We start from the raw sequence: 20,224 nt of genomic DNA on the forward strand, positions 1-20,224 counted from the left end.
AAAAATATTCTCTGGTTAAAAAAAAGAAAATGGTTTGTCTATTATATGGAAATGCGGTACTTAATAATTTCTCTTCAGGTTTCATCAATACGTTACTTTTAGTCAAAACTCTATATTTAACCAAGTTTTCTAAAGTCACTGAATAAGATTTCTCTGAATTCGATATTACTAAAATTTTTCTTGGAACACTAAACAAGCTATCTGAAATTCTTCCAACATTTCAAGTCCAAAGAACTCAGAAGCCCTGATAAAGAATCTGTAACATGTGCCAAACATAGAACCTTTAATCAACAGATAATTACTTTTAAAGAGGTCAACTTCCAACTAAGAATGATACTAGTAATAGGCTCTAAGAAGCCCCCAAAAGCAAAAGAAAACTTTGCATTACCTCTTCTTTAATTTCTTCTTTTTCTTGGACTGGTGGTTTTGGCTCAGGCTTAACTGGTTCCAGAGGTGGAAGGTAGTTCTTAGTATAGAGACTTTCGAACAGTTTATCCACAAAACCCGAAGTTTCTAAGGAGGAGAAATAGTATTTAAGTGTTGCACAAACAAAAATAGATGTTTGAAAACATACTCTATGGCAAAAGTGAGGAAAACAGGACATCTCAAATATTGGTGGTGGAACTAAAAATGAGTCTAATCCTTGTGAGGAAGAATCCCATTTCTGGGTTTTGAAACTACTGTAAACTAATAATACAAATTAATAGATTTGGAAAGAAAATATTCATCTAATACTGGGGAAAGTATTAGATTTTTAGTGTGTAAAAAAAAAAAAAGCCTTAAAATTCACCATACTATGTAATCTTTTCAAGTGAGAAGCCATACTTACTATCTTTCCTCTCTTAGGAGATATTTGAATTAAAGGATATCTTCTCACACCAACAGTTAAATCAATCAGTAAGTGTGCATTATCCACATTCTTTCCATCTATTCAACAATATTTATTGAATACATTCTATGTGCCCAGCACCGTAGGTTCCAAGTCACCACTCTCAACAAAGGAAAACAAATGGGGCGGGGAGTAATACGCACAGATAAAAAGGCAAATAAACACAGAACATGGCAGGAAGTGACAAGTGCCATGAAAAACAAAACGAACAGGACTGGGAAGAGGAGAGGATGATCAGGGGCATGAGGTATAATATACTGTACATAGGGCACTCAAGGGAAACTTCTCTGAGAAGCTAACATTTGAGAAGAGACCAGAAACCATAAGAGAAGAAACCGTTTCAAGCAAGAGAACAATGAATTCAAAAGCCCTGAGTTGGGAACATGTTTGCCATGCTGGGAAAAAAAACAAGGGGGACAAGGTGGCTAGAAATGGAACAAGTGAGGGGGAGTGGCAGGGGATGAGGTCAGAGAATTAGGAGGGGAGGTCTCCAGGAAGCTCTGCAGGTATGGAAAGGACTTTGGTAAGAAGATGGGAAGTTAAAGGTATAAAGAGCTGAGGATTATGCCCATCTCTTCCTGGACAGCAAGAAGCTGCAGCCAAGAGGGGAAAAGAAAAAAGTAGCTTCAGTGCCCTAACAAGCAGTAAGCATTAGCAGCTACCTTATCCTCAAGTTGTCACCCCCAACCATCAACTAGACTCTGCCACAAGCCACAGAGGACCCACTCACCTAAAAAACATTAGTTACAATTGATTCAACACAGGAAAGAAGCAGAGGATAGGAAACGGGGGAAAAAAGTCTTCCAAAATACATGATAAATAATTAACATGAATGGATATATTCAAATGTTAAAGGATGCTTTTCTTCCAACCTTTTATTTCCAAGATTTTATACGAAGTCTTAAATTTAAAATCTTAAACATGTGGCTGAAGGCAAATAATATTTACCTTTTTGTAAAAAGACGTCAAGTTGATCAGCACAAAAGGCTTTCAATTCTTTCTCAGGTTTGTCCTTCTTGACCAGTGCTACGACATAGTTGGCTAAGGCTGAAGGGTCAGCATCGCATCTAGTTAGACAAAGAGAAAACAAAAATTTTCAAACTTTTTTTTTTTCCAAATAGCAATGTCATCAATAAAGTCACCCCTATCTTGGAAAGATTAAGGTCTTTAAAATAAAGTGACTGCAAACAAAGGAGACTTGTATAACAAAAAGCACATACATAGTGCAGGTAAGACTGTCCTTTTCTGCTTACTTTTATAAAATTGTTTGTCTCCTATGTTCAATGTTCTAATTATACCCAGAATTTTGGACTAAATCTACATTTGCTTTCTCAATGGTAACAGAGAAAGGGTGGCAATTGACCCCTGAGTTGCAGGGCTATAGAAGCACTGTTGATATCCTCAGGAACTATCTCTTGTTCCATGTGACCAATGATGAAGAACCAGGGCAAGTGGGACACCTTTCCCCATTCCCTATAACCCCGGGCACCAGGATCTAAAAATAGCAATCGAGTCCACTGATAATCTTCTCCTTATCTTAAGGATCTCTTAAAAAATAAGAACACAAGAAGGTTGACACCTTAAATATTACTGACAAACACTCTAGCAGCTATAAGCAAGAAAGAAAAAATCTGGGACCTAGACAAGAAAGAAGTGGTAGAAGGGCAGCAGGGACAACCTCTACCTACTTCTCTCTCTTTTTTTTTTCTAGTCAGTAGTAACTTATTTATTTATTTATTTATTTATTTTATTTATTTATTTGAGAGAAAAGAGAGTGAGGGAGCACAAGCAGCGGGAGCAGCAGAGGGAGAGGGAGGAGCAGGCTCCTCACTGAGCAGGGAGCCGGATGGAAAGCTCAATCCCAGGACTCCAGGATCATGACCTAAGCTAAAGGCAGACCACCCAAGCACCCCAGTCACCTGTCTCTCTACATTCAAAATCATCTATGCCAGGGCAGCACATGTTCCCTGAGTTGTCAACTCCTGACAGGTAGCAATCTTCGGACCTAATATTTTATCTACACTACCAGAAACAGAAAGTTTTTGTGCTCCAAATATGTGTGTGTGTGTGTGTGTGTGTGTGTGTGTGTGTAATGGAAAAATATACTTTTTAAGTAAATAAAGCAAATTTTATAAAAAGAAAAACCAAGCATCAGCACCTTTACTTCCTTCTAGTCTATATTTTTAAAGTTCATAATTCAATAAAATAGGAGAATTTATTGTTGCCAATACTGCTGTGGGAAAGGCTAATTCTTTGAACATCAATGCACATTTATGCACCACATCCAAGGGAGCAAATTTCAGTGACTGTCAATCTTACAAAACTCAGAGCTAATAAAATAAGTTAAGGGTAAGGGTCAAAGTGCACTAGGAAAGAGTGTAAGTGTGCAAGATGAGGAGGTACACATTAATAAAAACATGCAATTTAAAAGAAAGCCAGGTTTTTTCTAAGTAAAAAATGTAAATTACACTTTTGAACAGATTACCGTGGTAAACCCAACTGCTAAATTCTAAAATGGATATACAGATCAATATCAGAAAAACAAATAATCTGATCAAAAGATGAGTAGAGAACCTAAACAAAAAAACAAAACAAAACAAAACAAAACAAAACCCCCCCGTCAATTACACTTCAATTAAACAAAGAAAAAATTTAAAAAGAAGAAAAAAAGAAAAAACTGACAGGATCCGAAAAGACATTTTTCCAAAAGACATGCAAATGGCCAACAGGCATTTAAGATGACGATCAACATCACTAGCCACCAGGAAAATGCAAATCAAAACCACAGTGAAATATCACCTCACACCTGTCAGAACGGCTATTTTCAAAAAGACAAGAGGGTCGCCTGACGGGCTCAGTGGGTACAGCACGTAACTCCTGACCTCGTGATTTTGAGTTCAAGCCCTATGATGGGTGCAGAGATTACTTAAAAATAAAATCTCCAAAAAAAAAAAAAAGACAAGAAATAACAACTGTTGGTAAGGATGTAGGGAAAAAGGAACCCTCATGCACTGCTGATAGGAATGTAAACTGGTGAGCCCACTTCGGAGAATAGTATGGAGGTTCCTCAAAAAATTAAAAACAGAACTATCACATGATAGAGTAATCCCACTTCTAGGTATTTACCTGAATTAGTTAATTCAGAAAAGACATATGCACCCTCATGTTCATCATAGCATAATTTATAATAGCCAAGATATGGAAGCAACCAAAAAAATCCATTGATAGATGAAAGAATAAAAAAGATAAAGATGACATGGTATATATACATATAATGTATTATTACTCAGCCATAAAAAAAGAATGAAATCTTGCCATGTGCAACAACACGGATGGACCTATAAGGTATATGCTAAATGTGCTAAGAGAAAGACAAATACCATATGATTTCACTTACATGTGTAATCTAAAGAACAAAACAAAACAGAAATAGTCATAGATACAGAAAACAAACTGATGGTTGCCAGAGGGAAGGGGAGTTGCAGGGGGATGGATGAAAATAGGTAAGAGGGATTAAGAAATAAAATCTTCCAGGGACACCTGGGTGGCCCAGTCAGTTTAACATCTGGCTTTGGTTCAGGTCATGATCCCAGGGTCCTGGGATCGAGCCCTGCATTGGGCTCCCTGCTCAGCAGGGAGTCTGCTTCTCCCTCTCCCTTTGCCCCTCCCCCCACTCTCTCCCTTTGTCTCTCAAATAAATAAATAAAATCTCTTAAAAAAAAAAGATAAAATCTTCCAGTTATAAAATAAGATATGGCAATGTAATGTATAGCATAGGGAATATAATCAATAATATTCTAGTAACTTTGTATGGTGACAGACTGTAATTCGACTATTGTGGTGACCACTCCACAATGTATAAATCAAATCACTATGTTGTATATGTGAAACTAATACAACACTGTATGTCAATTACTCACGAAAAAATAGTAATAATAGGTAATAAAGTGAATATACAGTATGTTCAAAAATGTTACACAGGCCCTGCCCACCTTGCTTAATCCATTAATCCCTTAAAATAGAAATGTGTAGAGAGATTTAATCTCACTCCTGAAAACAGTAAGGTATTTGATCAGTATAGTTCTAATCAACATTCAAATGGAAGGGAGAGGTATAAAAAAAAAATCTATCACATTTCTACCTTTACTTAAAAAGTTCAGATCCTGGATAAGGAAGATATTCTAAACAGAGAAAGAAAAGGATTTTTAAAAATAAGAATGGCAGAGGCACCTGCGTAGCTCAGTCAGTTAAACGTCTGCCTTTGGCTCAGGTCATGATCCCCGAGCCCCTCAAGGAAGGAACCTGCCTCTCCCTCTCTCTCTGCCCTTCCCCCTCACTTGTGCTCGCTCACTCTCTCTCATGCTCTTTCCAGTAAATGAATTACATCTTTAAAAATTAAAAAAAAAAAAAATTAAAAAGGTAGAAAGAGGCAATATCATTTTTTCTGCTGTTAGGAGAACCTTTAAGAAGTCTCATGACCCAACAAGTAGAAAACTGCATAATACGAGGTTTCTAGTGAGAAGCAGGTACAACATCAGATTATTGCATAAATGAGGGGAGTTAAACAAACCCAGGTATCTTATACATGTATTTAGTATTCAGACTCTAAAAAACAAATGCAAAGTAAGGTTGCTCCTGATTAAATACATTTTGATGTGATGTGCTAAGCCTCAAGATGAATAGTTACAAGAAGGTAAAAGAGCAAAAAAAAAACACACAAAAAAACAAAAAACAAAAACTAGACACCAAGAGAGTGATCACAGATTTTAAATATTTGTGCAGTATGAGTGAACAACTGATTAATAACTGATAGTTAGAATTCTGTACCAAATACAAAAAGCATGTTTACAGCCAAAGGAATGGGACCATTTAAATTTAACAGCTCCTAATATATATCCATAAAATGCACTATGAAGAAAATTGCTGGTGTGAAATAATAAGTCACACCAGTTGAATGGTGAAACTTAAATACACTAGGGAGTTTCATGCTGTAATTTTCTGTACCTTTATGATTGTTCTTATTTATTCTTTCATCACCCCCCTACCATATAATCCTTAACAACTGACAATTAAAATACTGCAGTAGCTATGGTACCAATGCTAACAGTAGCCCAACCAAACTTCCAAGAAGTGTGTCACAAAAATTTGAACATGACTAAGATCCTTGATAATTTACAAGACAAATGCAGGATCACTTCTTACTTCTCTTATCCCAGAGTAAAATCCTTCAGCTATTTATTTGTAACCAAAGCTTATGGAAAATTCATTTTGCATAACTGTGGGGACAAGAATACTTGGGAATGAAAAAGATTTAAGATTTCTGGATCCACGGCTATGTTAAATACACATACTTACAGACAGAAAGGGACTTCTATTATAACAAAGAGATTAGAAAACATAATACCCATCTAAAATTACTATTCAAGTATTGTCTTTAAAAGGCCTTAACAGCACAATCAGTAAGTTATTATTCATTTTATAGATACCTAAATTTGTAAATATGTAAAGACAAATTAAGTGATCCACTCAAGATCAGGAAGAATGCACACCTGTGGAACTAAAACTCAGCTACAGTTCCACAGAGTAAAATCTATTTTATACCACATACACTTTCCTACTGTAAATCCTGTTACCTTCCAATTAAAATAAAGAACAAAAGAAATTTCCGTAAGTTTAATGGAAATTAGAAATATGAGGACTCCTTAAAATTCATGTCTTGCATAATAATGTTCTAAGAACATCTTTCAATTATCTATCTTTTATTTAAAAAATAAAAATCAACTAGAATGAATTTTCATCAGGGAAAGTTAATAGAAATATTGCCTTAAAAATGTCTTACCCATAAAACCTCAAACTTGTCTTTTCCTCCTTAATGAAATCTCCACTGCAGGTATATGACACACCTGCTATGCCAGCACATCAGCTTTGCAGATTTCAGACATATACCCAATCCCAAGACCAGAGAGTAAAGGTTTTTCCTTACCTTAGTTCCCAAGCCAAGAAACACTACTTAAAAATTATCAAAGTCTATTTGTTTTAGGAAAAAACCAACACTACTTAAACCTTTTCCAATTTCAGAAAAATCTACATGTTTCTGAAAACGGGCTCAATTTTAAGTTCTACCTTGGTGTAATATTTGTTTCAGAAGAGAGAGAATTAATGAATTCTCTGAGCCACAGTGAAAAAAAAAACAAAAACCCGATCTCTTAATGTGTATCAACAGCCATTAAAAATGTTCATATTCTCGGGGTGCCTGGATGGCTCAGTCGGTTAAGCATCTGACTTTTGGTTTCAGCCAGGTAGTGATCTTAGGGTCCTGAAATCGAGCCCCAAGTACAGTTCCACACTCAGTGGGGAGTCTGCTTGAGTTTCTCTCTCCCTCTCCACAGGCGGGTGCCCGCGATTGCACGCGCTCCCTCTCTCTCTCTACAATAAATAAATAAACCTTTTTTTTAAAAAAGTTCATATTCTCTGACCAGTAGCTGTAGTTGGCCTCAGGGAAATTAACCTCAGGAAATAAAGCCAAATATAGAAAACACTGGTATTTAATTAACACTAAATATATATATGTGTGGTATAAAAACAAATTTATTTTTTTTAAAGATTCATTAGAGAGAGAGAGAAAGTGAGAGAGGGTGCTTGTGCGCATGACTTGGGGGAGGGGCAGAGGGAGAAACAGACTTCCCTGCTGAGCAAGGAGCCAGGTAGGGCTGGATCTTTAAGGCAGACACTTAACCGACTAGCCACACAGGCACCCCTGAAAACAACATTATTTTTAACAGAAAAAGTAAAGTCAACATAACCATTCTCATCGTTAAATATTTATGAAATAGTAGGCATCCAAAGCGATGGTTACAAAAACAATACACAAATATGAAAAATGTTTCTGAGGTAAGGTCAAATGGAGAAATACAGATAAAAAATTTTAGATTTGATTCTGATTACAGCTACATGGAAGTTCATATACACAAGAGAAACTAGAAATAAATACACGTAAGTAATTTTATTATTTTTTTTTTCTGCATTTTCTGTAATAGTACTTTTATTTTTACTTTATAAGAAAAAAAGTAAATAAAAAACCAAAAAGTCTGCCTCTGAGATCTGTATTCAGATTATTCCTTCGATAAAACAATACTGGAAAATCAAGTAAAGGCGGGGTGGGGGGGGCGCCAGCTGGCTCAGTTGGTAAAGCAAGCAACTCTTGATCTCAGGGTTTTAAGTTCAAGCCCCATGCTGGGTGTTGGCATTACTTAAAAACAAAATCTTAAAAAAAAAAAAAAAGTAATATCTGATTTAACATTTTCGAATTGTTATTTGAGTACCTATTAAGTTCTAAGAACCTGTTAACAGATATTAAAGAGAGAGAAATAATGGCACTTCTACTTCTTTTCAAATAAAAGCTCTCGTCTTCCCCTTAATTAATTAGAGGCTTTCATGAACAGAAGAAAATACCCGTATATTTATTTTGGGTAAAAAAAATATATATACACACATCTGTCAGTTGCAAACACCATTTTGATATGTGGACTATGGCTCATAGAGCAGTAGTCACCACCTAAGGATACCCTGAAAATCAGACTATTAAAAAAGAAAAATCTAGGGGTGCCTGGGTGGCTCAGTCGGTTAAGCGTCTGCCTTCGGCTCAAGTCATGACCCCAGAGTCCTGGGATGGAGCCCCATGAAGGGCTCCCTCCTCACGGGGAGCCTGCTTCTCCCTTTCCCTCTGCCTGCTGCTTCCCCTGCTTGTGCACATGTGCACACCCTCTGTCAAATAAATAAATAAAATCTTTTTAAAAAATATTGTGTTTTAAATTGTCAACCAACCTATATATACATGATTCATTTAAACATTTACTGACTGTTCACTAAATGCCAAGCATCTTGCTTGGTAATGGAATTACTCTGAGCAAGACAGACCTTGCCCTGAAGTCTAGTGGCCAAGAAATGAAAATGAAAACAGATAATTACAGTAAAAATAACAAATGGTTAAAAAAAAATTAACAACAAAGTAAGTAATAACCCTGTGAGAGGATGAGACAAAGCAGTGATAGGAAACACAGAGCTATAAAAGCAACTTCTGGCTTCTAGCCTATAGCAGTTGGGCCAGGAAGAATGAAGTCAGACATATTTAGGAGGCAGACCAAAGGACATAAGAACAAATTTGTCCTTAACTGAGAATACTAAAACTTGCCAAGAAGTCCTCTGGTCAAAATAAGTCCTTTTCTGTGAAATAGTTAACAGTCTCCTTAAACAAGTCCCACCAGCACTTTAAAGGCATACTAATTCTTTGAAGCTGCTAATCACATTATCAGAATTTCTCAGCCTTAAGAAAATACCTCCAAAATACTCATTTCACCTTTGTAGTTTATTTATCTGAGAAGTCAGGTCTCATTGCTGCTAGGTGACAATTTTTCTCCCATTTGAGCAGCCCCAGACATTACTAATCAGGATTTAATGTAATAAAGATTGCAAATCTATGGCAGCAAGTAAACTCTAAGAGTTCAACCCAAGTATAACCCCTCCACGACCACTGAACCAATAAAATGATCTCAGTCTGTGAAGCTTATTGCTGCCTTATCCATCATACTCAGAGACGACAACATATTCAATCTCCTAGTGTACTTAAAAAGACCATAATATGGACTGAATTCACAGTAACAGCACATAATAGCGATGGCTTTCCTTAGCAATTCCCAGTCATACCTATAGGGACCGCAGTGAGATTCTAGCTCTGGGATGCATTAGACTATTATTTTGTAAATGACAGTAAAGCTTAACATTAATAAGTAAAATATTTTTGAAAAAAGAGTTTAAAATATTTTCATATTTCAAAAACTACAAAATTTCATTTATATTTAATGATTCTAACGTACACAGGCCCTTTTTATAGTCTGCACATTAATATTCATATCGTATCTGTGAGGTAGGTAGAAGGCTCATATGATTAACTGTTCAGAGAAAATTTAGAGAATTTTTCCGAAGTCACACAGTAAATCAGACATAGGGACAAAACTAGAAACTAAATGCCCTGATTCACATAATGATGTTTTACTACAATAGGAAGATGCAAGTGTCCAAAAAGTATTACAAACTCTATTACTTTTTAAAACATACACCAAGGGGGCGCCTGGGTGCCACAGTGGTTAAGCGTGTGCGGTTGGCTCAGGGCGTGATCCCGGCGTTATGGGATCGAGCCCCACATCAGGCTCCTCTGCTATGAGCCTGCTTCCTCTCCCACTCCCCCTGCTTGTGTTCCCTCTCTCGCTGGCTGTCTCTATCTCTGTCAAATAAATAAATAAATAAAATCTTTAAAAAAAAAATACACCAAGACAATTTTTTTATAATAAGCCAAATGAGAAGTCTTGAATTATATGTGTTTATATATATTTAATATATCTAGTATAAATAACTTAAAACATTTCCCATTAAAGACAACATTTTTGGGTAGAAATGCATGTTTTTTTCCTGAAAAATGCTTGCCTGAACTTCTTCTAAACTTTTCATTTCTTCAGTGATTAATATATCCCCTAGATTTACTTAAACTTTACTCTTAAAGGGCTCATGTACTGAAAATGAGAAGTTATTTCTGATAGAAACCATGACATCTCCCAATTGCACATAATCCCTACATAGTCTCTATGACTAAGATATCTAGGATATTTTGGAAGTGAAGGAAGATAAAGACATCAAACAAGACTTGTGAGTTCAGTCTGTTCATGTAGCAGTAGGAAAAGAGATATAAAGTTCTTGACTAAGATGGTTTCTCTCCCTTAACTGCAGTGCCAACAAAAATGGTACTAGGTTTTTCCCAACCAGTTAAAGGAGTCATTTCTTCCAGGTACCCTCCTTCTGTCTTTCCTCTAGTAAAAGTTATAGGCAAGTCCCACATCTACAAAAGGAGTGGAAAGCAACAGATAGGCTCTACCAGCATATGATATTTCTAATTTGTCTATAGGGAATAATTACACGTAAACTGGCTTGGTTCAGAAATACCCCATTGTGTGCCTTCGTTTCACCAGTGACAAGACGCAACATGCTTAAGAATCTTTTATAAATTTAGTTAACTGTAAATTAAGCTAAATAAAAAACACAACAGTGGATCATGCGCAAGGATCGAATGAATCCAACATACCCACTGCAACTCCATTATCTGAAAACCTAACAACTGCTCTGAAATGCTATGTTGTAACAACATGCCAATCTGCCATGAAAATTTTCTTCAATCTGGAATATGCAAACAGTAAATTTACAAATACAACCCATTTTAGCATATCATGTATTACATTTTAGGGTGTCTAAACAAACAAAAAATAATCTCCCATGACAACATACTAAGAATGAAAATATGTATGATATCGGCATTTGCTATTTCTTCCCATTTTTTTGCATTTGCTACTTATTACCACTTCCATCCAAAACCATTACTTACATGAGTTAAAAATTAGTACCTTTATTTTGTACTTCTAGGAAAGCCACCTATATTATTAAAGTCTAAACAGTGACTTTTAGCTCTTTTTAACCCAAAAAAAGTAACAAATTTTTTTTTAAAGAAAATGATGTGTGCTTTCAGTTGCATGTAACTCAAAACAAATGGGAAAACCAAACTCAAATAATTTTATTTTTTTAAATTTTTTAAAAGATTTTATTTATTTATTTGACAGAGAGAGAGACAGCCAATGAGAGAGGGAACACAAGCGGGGGAGTGGGAGAGGAAGAAGCAGGCTTCCAGCAGAGGAGCCTGGCGTGGGGCTTGATCCCAGAACGCCGGGATCATGCCCTGAGCTTAACGACTGAGCCATCCAGGCGCCCCTCAAATAATCACTTTAAAGATACTTTTTACCCATGAAAATTACAGAATATCTATAAGCTTATCAAATGGCCAAAAAAAAAAAGCCAAGGAAAACACTATTGAGAGGTTTAATAAGTTCCTACCCAAACTAAATTTTCACACTAAGGAAAAAAACGGGTGCCTGGGTGGCTCAGTCGGTTAGTGTATGCCTTCCACTCAGATCATGATCCCAAGGCCCTGTGGGATGGAGCCCCTCATCAGACTCCCCGTTCAGCAGGGAGTCTGCTTCTCCCTCTCCCTCTGCCCCTCACCTCACTGGTGCTTTCTCTCTCAAATAAATAAATGAAATATTTTTTTTTAATTTTTTTTTTAAAGATTTTATTTATTTATGTGACAGAGAGACAGCCAGCGAGAGAGGGAACACAGCAGGGGAGTGGAAGAGGAAGAAGCAGGCTCCCAGCGGAGGAGCCCGATGTGGGCCTCGATCTCCGAACGCCGCCGAAGGCAGACGCTTAACGACTGCGCTACCCAGGCGCCCTGTAAAATAAATAAATGAAATCTTAAAAAAAGAAAAAAACCAAAACCACTACCCAGAATAAATCATTTTAGGGAGTTTATAAAAGAAGGGCAATTAACTATAACGTTAAAACTCGTCACCTTTTATCAAAGACACACACATCTAACTTTTTTAGAAGGATCTCTACCAACAAACTCAGAGCCTATATGCAAAATTGTCACACACACACACACACACACACACGAGTTTATGTTAAATAACATGAATGTAAAGAATTTTTTAAACACAGACCTTTTTCTTTTTTTCTTTAGCCTGTTCTGTATATGGTCAATTTCACTAAATCTATTTCCTTTATTTCCCACCTTTGTCATAATCCATCTCCATTGCTGCGTTCCAAAACTATACTATAGAAAAAGTATGATGCACATTCAAGAGGCCCATATTCTTCTACAAAACTTTCAAGTAGACTATCACTAATATAAAACCCAAAAGCCCTAGTGTACTTTCACTCATACCTGTATTCCACTCACATACTCATCCTCAGAATGTAAATAGCACTGCAGACATGAAATCTCCCCTAATGCTGTCTCCTTTAACCATCCTACCTTCACAAGGCTGACACATCGGACTACAGGTGACTCTCTTCCTAGGTGTTAACATCCAAGAAATAAAAGTAGCAAAACAACAACAAACAAAGTTAGTTAACAAGATTTCTCAGGGGGAGCAGGAAATAGATAATCAGGGAAGTAGCTGCCTCCCAAGAGCCCCAACCTTACCACACCTCCATGCCTCCCAAACTATCCCTTATTTCCACCTCTGAAAAACTTTTTTTCCCCCACTAAAACGATCTAATCTAATGAACCATAGCCTGCCCATCTCTTCCTCTTCTACCCTTTTTCCTTCAGCCAGTAAGTCCTTACCTCTAAGAGAATAACTAAGCAGTAGAAATGAGGAGAGGGCAGGAAATGATCCCTTCCCTTCCCTTTCCATGCCTTCTTTCCCAGGAGAGTTAGATATCATCTCTCCAATCCTCCTTTCAGCATTCCCTCTCTTCCCTGTATGGGATGTCTCAGAAACTAGCTATATTCCACTATCCCAAATAAACACACCACAATCCTACCCTCTTACAATGGTTATAAAACAAACCAAAAAAAAGCTGGTACCTCTGCTGTCCCTTTGAACCATCCCAGTATTTCTACAACTAATACTACCCAAAATATTTTTTAAAAACGATCCCTTCTCATTCTTTTTAGCTCAACAAAAATCCTACACCTCAATATCCTCGGTTGCCCTCACAATCCTTCAACAGTATTTACAAAATCCTTACTCCTTCTGCTACCCCTTTTATTCCTCCAATAGCTGTAACTAAAATGCTTACATGCTTCAGGTATACCCCTTTCAAATACTCCTCCAATACTACTAAATACCAGGGTAGTCCTTTCAACCCTTAAAATTTAAAACCCCTATTTTTTCCAACCCTTGATGGTATTTAGAAGTTATTAGTCCTCCTAGCACTAACAACTCCTGGGTAATATTTTTAAATCCCTTCATATCCTTGTTATCATATTTAACAGCTTTCCAGTAATTCCCCAAAACACTTCAATGCCCACATATCCCTTTCAACTACCCCATGTTTCTCAAATCCTTCAAAATTCTTGAACCCTTAGGGCTCATCAATAATCGCTATAAAGCCCTCAATGTCCCTACTATTCCTTTCTGCCCTCATGTTTTTAAAAGGCCCTCGATACTCCGCTTCTGGATCTTTTAGTCCCGCACTAATATTGTTTAATAAAGCCCTCGACATCCTGCTACACCCTTCGAGATCCCAATATCCACATTTAAAAATCCCTCGATAGCCTTGGGATCTCTCGCATTTCTCAAATAGCAAAATTTTAAATTCCCTCACTATCCTGCTAACCCTTCCAGCACCCCAATATTTATATTTAAAAAGCCCTCGCTGTCCTTGCCGCCCCCCCCCCCGCCCGGTCCCACAACCACACCGCCTCTACGCCCCTGGCTCTCGCTCCCCCCGCCACCGCCCCCCCCACAATGGTGATAGTACTACAGAGAAGACGTCGCCGGGACCTCCCGACCGCGGCCCCTCCGCTCCGCCCTCCCCCACGCCGCCTCCCCTCCCCCCACGCCCCCGCGGGCCCCCAACGCCCACGTTCGCCGGCCCTGGCCCAGCCTGGCTCACTCACATCGGCTCCAGTAACTTGGCCAGCCAGGACTTGAGGGCATCCACATCCTCTATGAGCATGGTGCAGGGAAGGCGGGCTCGGCCGCCGCTCTTGTTCACGCCTGCCGCGGGTCTCCCCTCGCCGCCTCCTCACGCCCTCTTCACAGCTCCCGGTGCCCCAGCCCACCGGGCATCTTAGGAGACTTCAACCTACTCCCCCGGCCGGGGCCTAACAGGAACTAACCCAAGAGCCCTCACTCAACCTAGCTCGACGGCTCAGGAGGGCGGGAGATAGCGCCGAATGGCGGGCTCAAGAACCAATAGAAGTAAGAGGGCCGTGCGCGCAAAGCCAATGAAAAGGCTCGCTCGCCCCGCCGGCCGGCCGTACCCAGTTAAGGAGGAGGGATATAGCAAGGTAGGTGGAGAGCTTACGTGAACTCCTGGTGCAAGATGGTATCTTGGAGAAGGTGCTGTGCCTCTTAAAGGGGCCGCGGCACCTTTTTTGACCACGCCGCCGCCCGCCGCGGAATACCGGTGTCTGCTACTGGGAGTGCCTGGGGGAACCCGGCGAGCCCCTCAGCCTGGTTCCTTCCTCTCGTTTTTTCCTGGAAACACACTTGTGTCCCGAAATGACTCAGCTGTAGTAAATCTGCAACACAACGTGCAATACGTTCACGTTCGACACATTGCACAGAACGCAAAATTTTACTTTTTTTCTTACACAATCATTTTGCTCAGCACACATGCTTGTATTTCTCGTCGCTATGCTCAAGTTACGTAGAATGTTTCTGACAACCATGCCCTGGACTCCAATAATCGTCATTTTTAAAACGTGGCGCACAGTTGTAAAAGGCTGAGGCCATTTCAATTTTACCAGTATTTTTAACATATGCTTTATTTAGGAAGAAGAACGATTCTAATATTTTTTAAAATTCTCTTTTCACTAGATATCTAAAATTCAGTAGGGTTTTTTTTTTCCCCAGGGAGAATTTTGGTAAGCAAAAAAGTTTTTAAAAATAATTATTTTCAATCAAAATTAACAAAATAGGCTACTCAGTTTGTACTGAATGAGAAATTCCTTCTGAAGTTTTGAAATTACTAGCTTTTGGCACTGGTCTTACAACGCTTATTCAACAACAAATACTGAGCACCTGCTATATGCCAGTACTATGTAAGGCACTAGCACTTGGATTCCAAAGGTGAGCAAAACATTCTCTCCTCTTAGAAAGTTGGACAGTTTATGGGATTATGCATTACAATAATAACATTTTGAAAAATACCTAATGAGCACACCTCTCCTATAAAAGAGATGGGTCAGCCTAAAATAAGCAGGTATGCTATCTATACATACAAAAGGAAAAAGCAAACTTTTTAAAAAACGGGCTAAACAGTAAATATCTTCAGTTTTGTGGGCCGGGAGTTCTCTGGCACCCACCCAACTCTGCCCTCTTGGCATGAAACTGGCCATAGGTAATATGTAAACAAATGATTAAGACTGTGTCCACATAAAACTTTTATAAAATTTTCAAATGTCACAACATATTTTCTTGATTTTTTTAGAAAACATTTAAAAGTGCAAAGGCCATTGTTACCCTGCAGATAAACAGAAGCAGGTGCCAACCAGGGTTGGCTTGCTGGCTGCAGTTTGTGGACCCCTTACATAGAGTAATAAAAGCAAAATGCACTTAGAAATCATCTAATGAACTCCCTTCACGGACATCTTCTCCCCAGCATTGCAAATGAGGGAAAAAGGCCAGAGACTGAGCGGTTTACCCAGAATCACGTTTACCTGCAGTTGGGGCAGAATTTGCAACTAGATTTTGGCAGGCCCAGAACTTTCTCATATCCAACTGTTGCCTCTTCTTCCCTCTCTCCTCCTCCTCTTCTTTATGCTTATCCACATATTTCCTTCACTTCTTCCTACATAGACGACACTTCCTACCCCAAAACGACAAATTAAAAAAAGAGAAATGTAAGTGATGTGTTTAGGCCTAAGGCTAGGAAATAACTTCATAGTAGTATGATAGAAATGGAAGAGGAATTGCTTTTATCACAAAAATTTGAAAAGTGAAATCCATTTATATCGATCCAGCCTTTTGGGAGTTCAGACTCTGGTAGCCTAACAGTCAGGCATTGTAAATAGTAATCCTACTCTGTGCTGGCCCAGTGCTAAATATTCAATGGATTGTTATTTCTTCTTTTCGAGGTCCCCCTGTCTAGTAAACAATATTCACAGATGAGAAAATTGCATTCCAGAGAGATCATGAAACTAATGAGTGTAAAGGCTCAGCCTTGACCGTGTATGTTTGACCACAAAGTCCACACCTATAACCTTCACTTAAATATCTCGCTAGCAAACACTAAAATATTAACCATGTGGTCGTTCAAAATTCATCCAACAAATATGTATTGAGCTCATTACCATCTATTAGACACTGTTCCTGGGATGGTAGAGAGTAAGGCTAATATTAAACAAATGTTCTTTCCTTAGTTAAGGTGGATGTTAAAATGGATACTTTACAAAGACTGGCTTTTCTCTCGGTTTTATCTTCACAAGAGGAAGAGATGTCAATTTATCTAAGAGAGGTTATTGATATAAGGCATTGGAAAGAGAGTCACCACAAGAAGAATGTACATCTAAATCATCCTCATTCAAACCAAGTTCTCTTTCTTGGCTTGAGGGTAACTAGGCCTCTACCAGAAAGAACTGTTAACTATGCAATTTCGCACGAGTGTTGATAGAGGTGGATAGGCCTTCCATAATCAGAGTGGATTTGCCCACAATTTTTTTTTTTTTGTCCTGTTCTCTAACCTGTGGCCAAGAACTGTCCCAGATGTATGATAAGAGAAATTAAGAGTAATTTTTCAGATTTAAATTTCTGTGTAATTTATAATCACAATCTGTCTCCCTGAAATGCAGTTAGATAAGCTTTGGTAAAATTTCAAACTAGGAACTTCATAGTTACAAACAGACCCTCTCATACCTCTATGTTTATAGATGATCTTCTAATTAAACATACATCCATCAGAATATCAGTCTCAGCTGAGTCTGGGTCATCAGTAGCAGCCCATCTGACTCACAGAAAAGTCACCTGGGGGCACTGGCTGGCTCAGTCAGTGGAGCATGCAACTCTTGATGTTGGAGTCATGAGTTCGAGTCCCACATGGAGTGTAGAGCCTACTTAAAAAAATAAAAATAAATGAAAGTCACTTGAATCTTGGCTATGCAAAGGCAAGGTGAGTTAGTAGAAAAATAGTGAGTCAATTGGAATTGTCTCTCTTCATTATGGAAATGTAGATTTCTTTTCTTAGGAGAACTATGGCATAAGGTTTTTGTTTTTTTTTTAAAGATTTCATTTACTTATTTGACAGAGAGAGACAGTGAGAGAGGTGGTGGTGGAGGGGGAAGAGGTCAGAGTGAGAAGCCGACTCCCCCGCTGAGCTGGGAGCCTGATGTGGGGCTCGATCCCAGGACCCCAAGATCATGACCTGAGCCAAAGGCAGATGCTTCACCGACTGAGCCACCCAGGCACCCCTGTTATAAGGGTTGTTTTTTATTTTTAAAGTTCTGGCACACTACGTAACTATGAGAATGGCTAATATAAATGGAAAAATGGTGTAGCCACTCTGAAAAACAGTTTGGTATTTTCTCTAAAAATGAATGCAGCTACCATATGAACCAATTACACTCCTGAGAATTTATCCCAAAGAAATGGAAACATGTTCATGGACAAAAACCTGCATACAAGTATTTATAGCAGCTTTGTTTATAATAGGCCCAAACTGGAATCAGCCCAGATGACCTTAAACACGTGAATGGTTAAACAAATTGTGAGACATAGATACCGTCATACAGTGGAATGCTACCCAGCAATAGAAAAGAAGGAACTATTGAGAATGCAACAATTTGAATGAATTAGGCTGAATGAGTAAAGAAGCCAATCCTCAAAGTTTATATATTGTATGGTTCCATTTACATAACATTTTGAAAATGACAAATTTTAGAAGTAGGGATGTGGAAGGAAAGTTGGTATGGTTATTAATGGCAGCATGAGGGATCCCAGTGGTGTTGGAAGTGTTCTGTATCTTTTTTTTTTTAAGATTTTATTTACTTATTTGAGAGACAGAGAGTGAGCAAGCACGAGTGGTGGGGAGGGGCAGAAGGAGAGGAAGAAGCAGACTCACCCTTGAGCAGGGAGCCCGAAGCAGGGCTTCGTCCCAGAACCCTAGGATCATGACCTGAGCTGGAGGCAGACGCTTAACCAACTGAGCACCCAGGACCCCTGGCAGTGTTCTGTATCTTGACCATGGGGGCAGACACAGGAACTACAGAGATGATAACATTGTACAGAACCTAATTTATACATGTATACACACACACAAACATGTATAACGAATAAGTGTAAAACTAAACTCATATTGATGGCAATATTCTGACAGTGATGTTATACGATGTTTTTGCAAATATTACCATTGGGGAAAATTGGGAAGTATGCAAAAGTTCTTTCTGCATTATTTCTTGCAGTTGCACATGACTCTACAAGTATCTCAATTAAAAAAAAAAGCTACTTCCCACGTGGAGACCAGCGTCAATAGGGAGAAAAGGTTGAAAGCATATCTGGGTATACACTTACCAAAAATAGTCTTTGCCCCATTTTCTGAGGACTTCATGGGTTCCCACTGGACCTGTGTTAAGACCTGTGTTAGACCAGGTCTAACATCCTTGCAGATTAGAAGTGTATATAGAAGAGATGTTCAAAACTCTACTGCCGTAGTGACTTTTTTTTTTTTTTTAAGCAGGAAACAGCAACTATGAACTGACTGGACTTTGGTTCCCTCTGCCTATTCCTCTGATATTAGAAGTGAATTGTCTTCTCTTCTTTAGATAGAATAAGCCTATGGGATTTGGACACATCAAATAATAACTCATACTCTTGTGCCGGGCACTCCGCCAAGCAACTTTTCATGAATTAGCTTCTTTCAGTTCCTGCATTTATTTATTTATTTATTTATTTGATGGGGGAGGGGCAGAGGGAGAGTGAGAGGGAGAGAGAAAATCTCAAGCAGGTTCTACACCTAATGCAGAGCCCAATGCGGAGCTCAATCTCATGACCCTGAAATCATGACCTGAGCCAAAATCAAGAGTCAGACGCTTAACCGAGCCACCCAGGTGCCCTCAGCTCCTGCATTTAGCTTTTCTTTTCTTTTCTTTTTTCTTTTCTTTTTTTTTTAAGTTTATTCATTTAGTTTTTAGTTATCTTTACATCAGTCATGGGGCTCAAACTCATAACCCCAAGATCAAGAGTTACATGCTCTTCCCAACTGAGCCAGTCAGGCACCCCTAGCCTTCCTTTCTTTTAATAAATACCAGGGGCAACTTGCTGGTTTAGTTGGTAGACCATGAGACTCTTGCGGATGGTGAGTTCAATTCTCTTTGGGCATGAAGCCTACTTTAAAAAAGTACTTATTGAAAACCTGTGATATGCAAAGTACTGTTATAGGCCCTGGGGATATAGCAGTGAAGAAAATAGGTATTCTCTTGGAGATCTATCTTAGGAGAAGGAGAATGATGTCAAATGAACACAGGTGGGATACATTCTATTAAGAAAAAAAAAGGTAAGTGTGGGGGTAGAGAGTGAGAGAGAACTTAAAAGCACTCTCTGATCAGTGGTCAGGAAGCAGTAAGGGTGTTAGTCACATGGATATCTGGGAGAAGAGCTTTCCAGGGACATGGGAAGACCTTGAGGCAGGAACTAGTTTGGCACATTTGAGGAAAGTGGGGAGCAATGGAGCTGGAGTGGAGTGAGCCAGGAGGGAAGTGTTGGTAAAAGAGGTTATAGAACTCGTTAG

At 38.6% G+C, this 20,224-nt stretch overlaps 1 protein-coding gene across 5 annotated transcripts in view; it reads right to left on the reverse strand.

Moving 5' to 3' along the window:
* The window catches only part of RBM27 (RNA binding motif protein 27), a 72,777-nt gene extending 58,129 nt beyond the window's left edge, over positions 1-14,648 (reverse strand). For all 5 annotated transcript variants that reach the window (XM_045794364.2, XM_045794362.2, XM_045794363.2 and 2 more), the window contains exons 1-3: positions 14,397-14,648; positions 1,838-1,956; positions 389-513 (exon numbers count right to left, since the gene is read on the reverse strand). In XM_045794364.2, the coding sequence (XP_045650320.1) occupies positions 389-513; positions 1,838-1,956; positions 14,397-14,455 (303 nt within the window). In that variant the 5' untranslated portion in view covers positions 14,456-14,648. The remainder of the gene's footprint in view (positions 1-388; positions 514-1,837; positions 1,957-14,396) is intronic.
* Positions 14,649-20,224: the final 5,576 nt, after the last annotated feature.

This window comes from Ursus americanus, chromosome 5 (genome assembly GCF_024610735.1).
Source record: "Ursus americanus isolate L20-20 chromosome 5, mUrsAme1.1.p, whole genome shotgun sequence".
NCBI classification, from domain to species: domain Eukaryota; kingdom Metazoa; phylum Chordata; class Mammalia; order Carnivora; family Ursidae; genus Ursus; species Ursus americanus.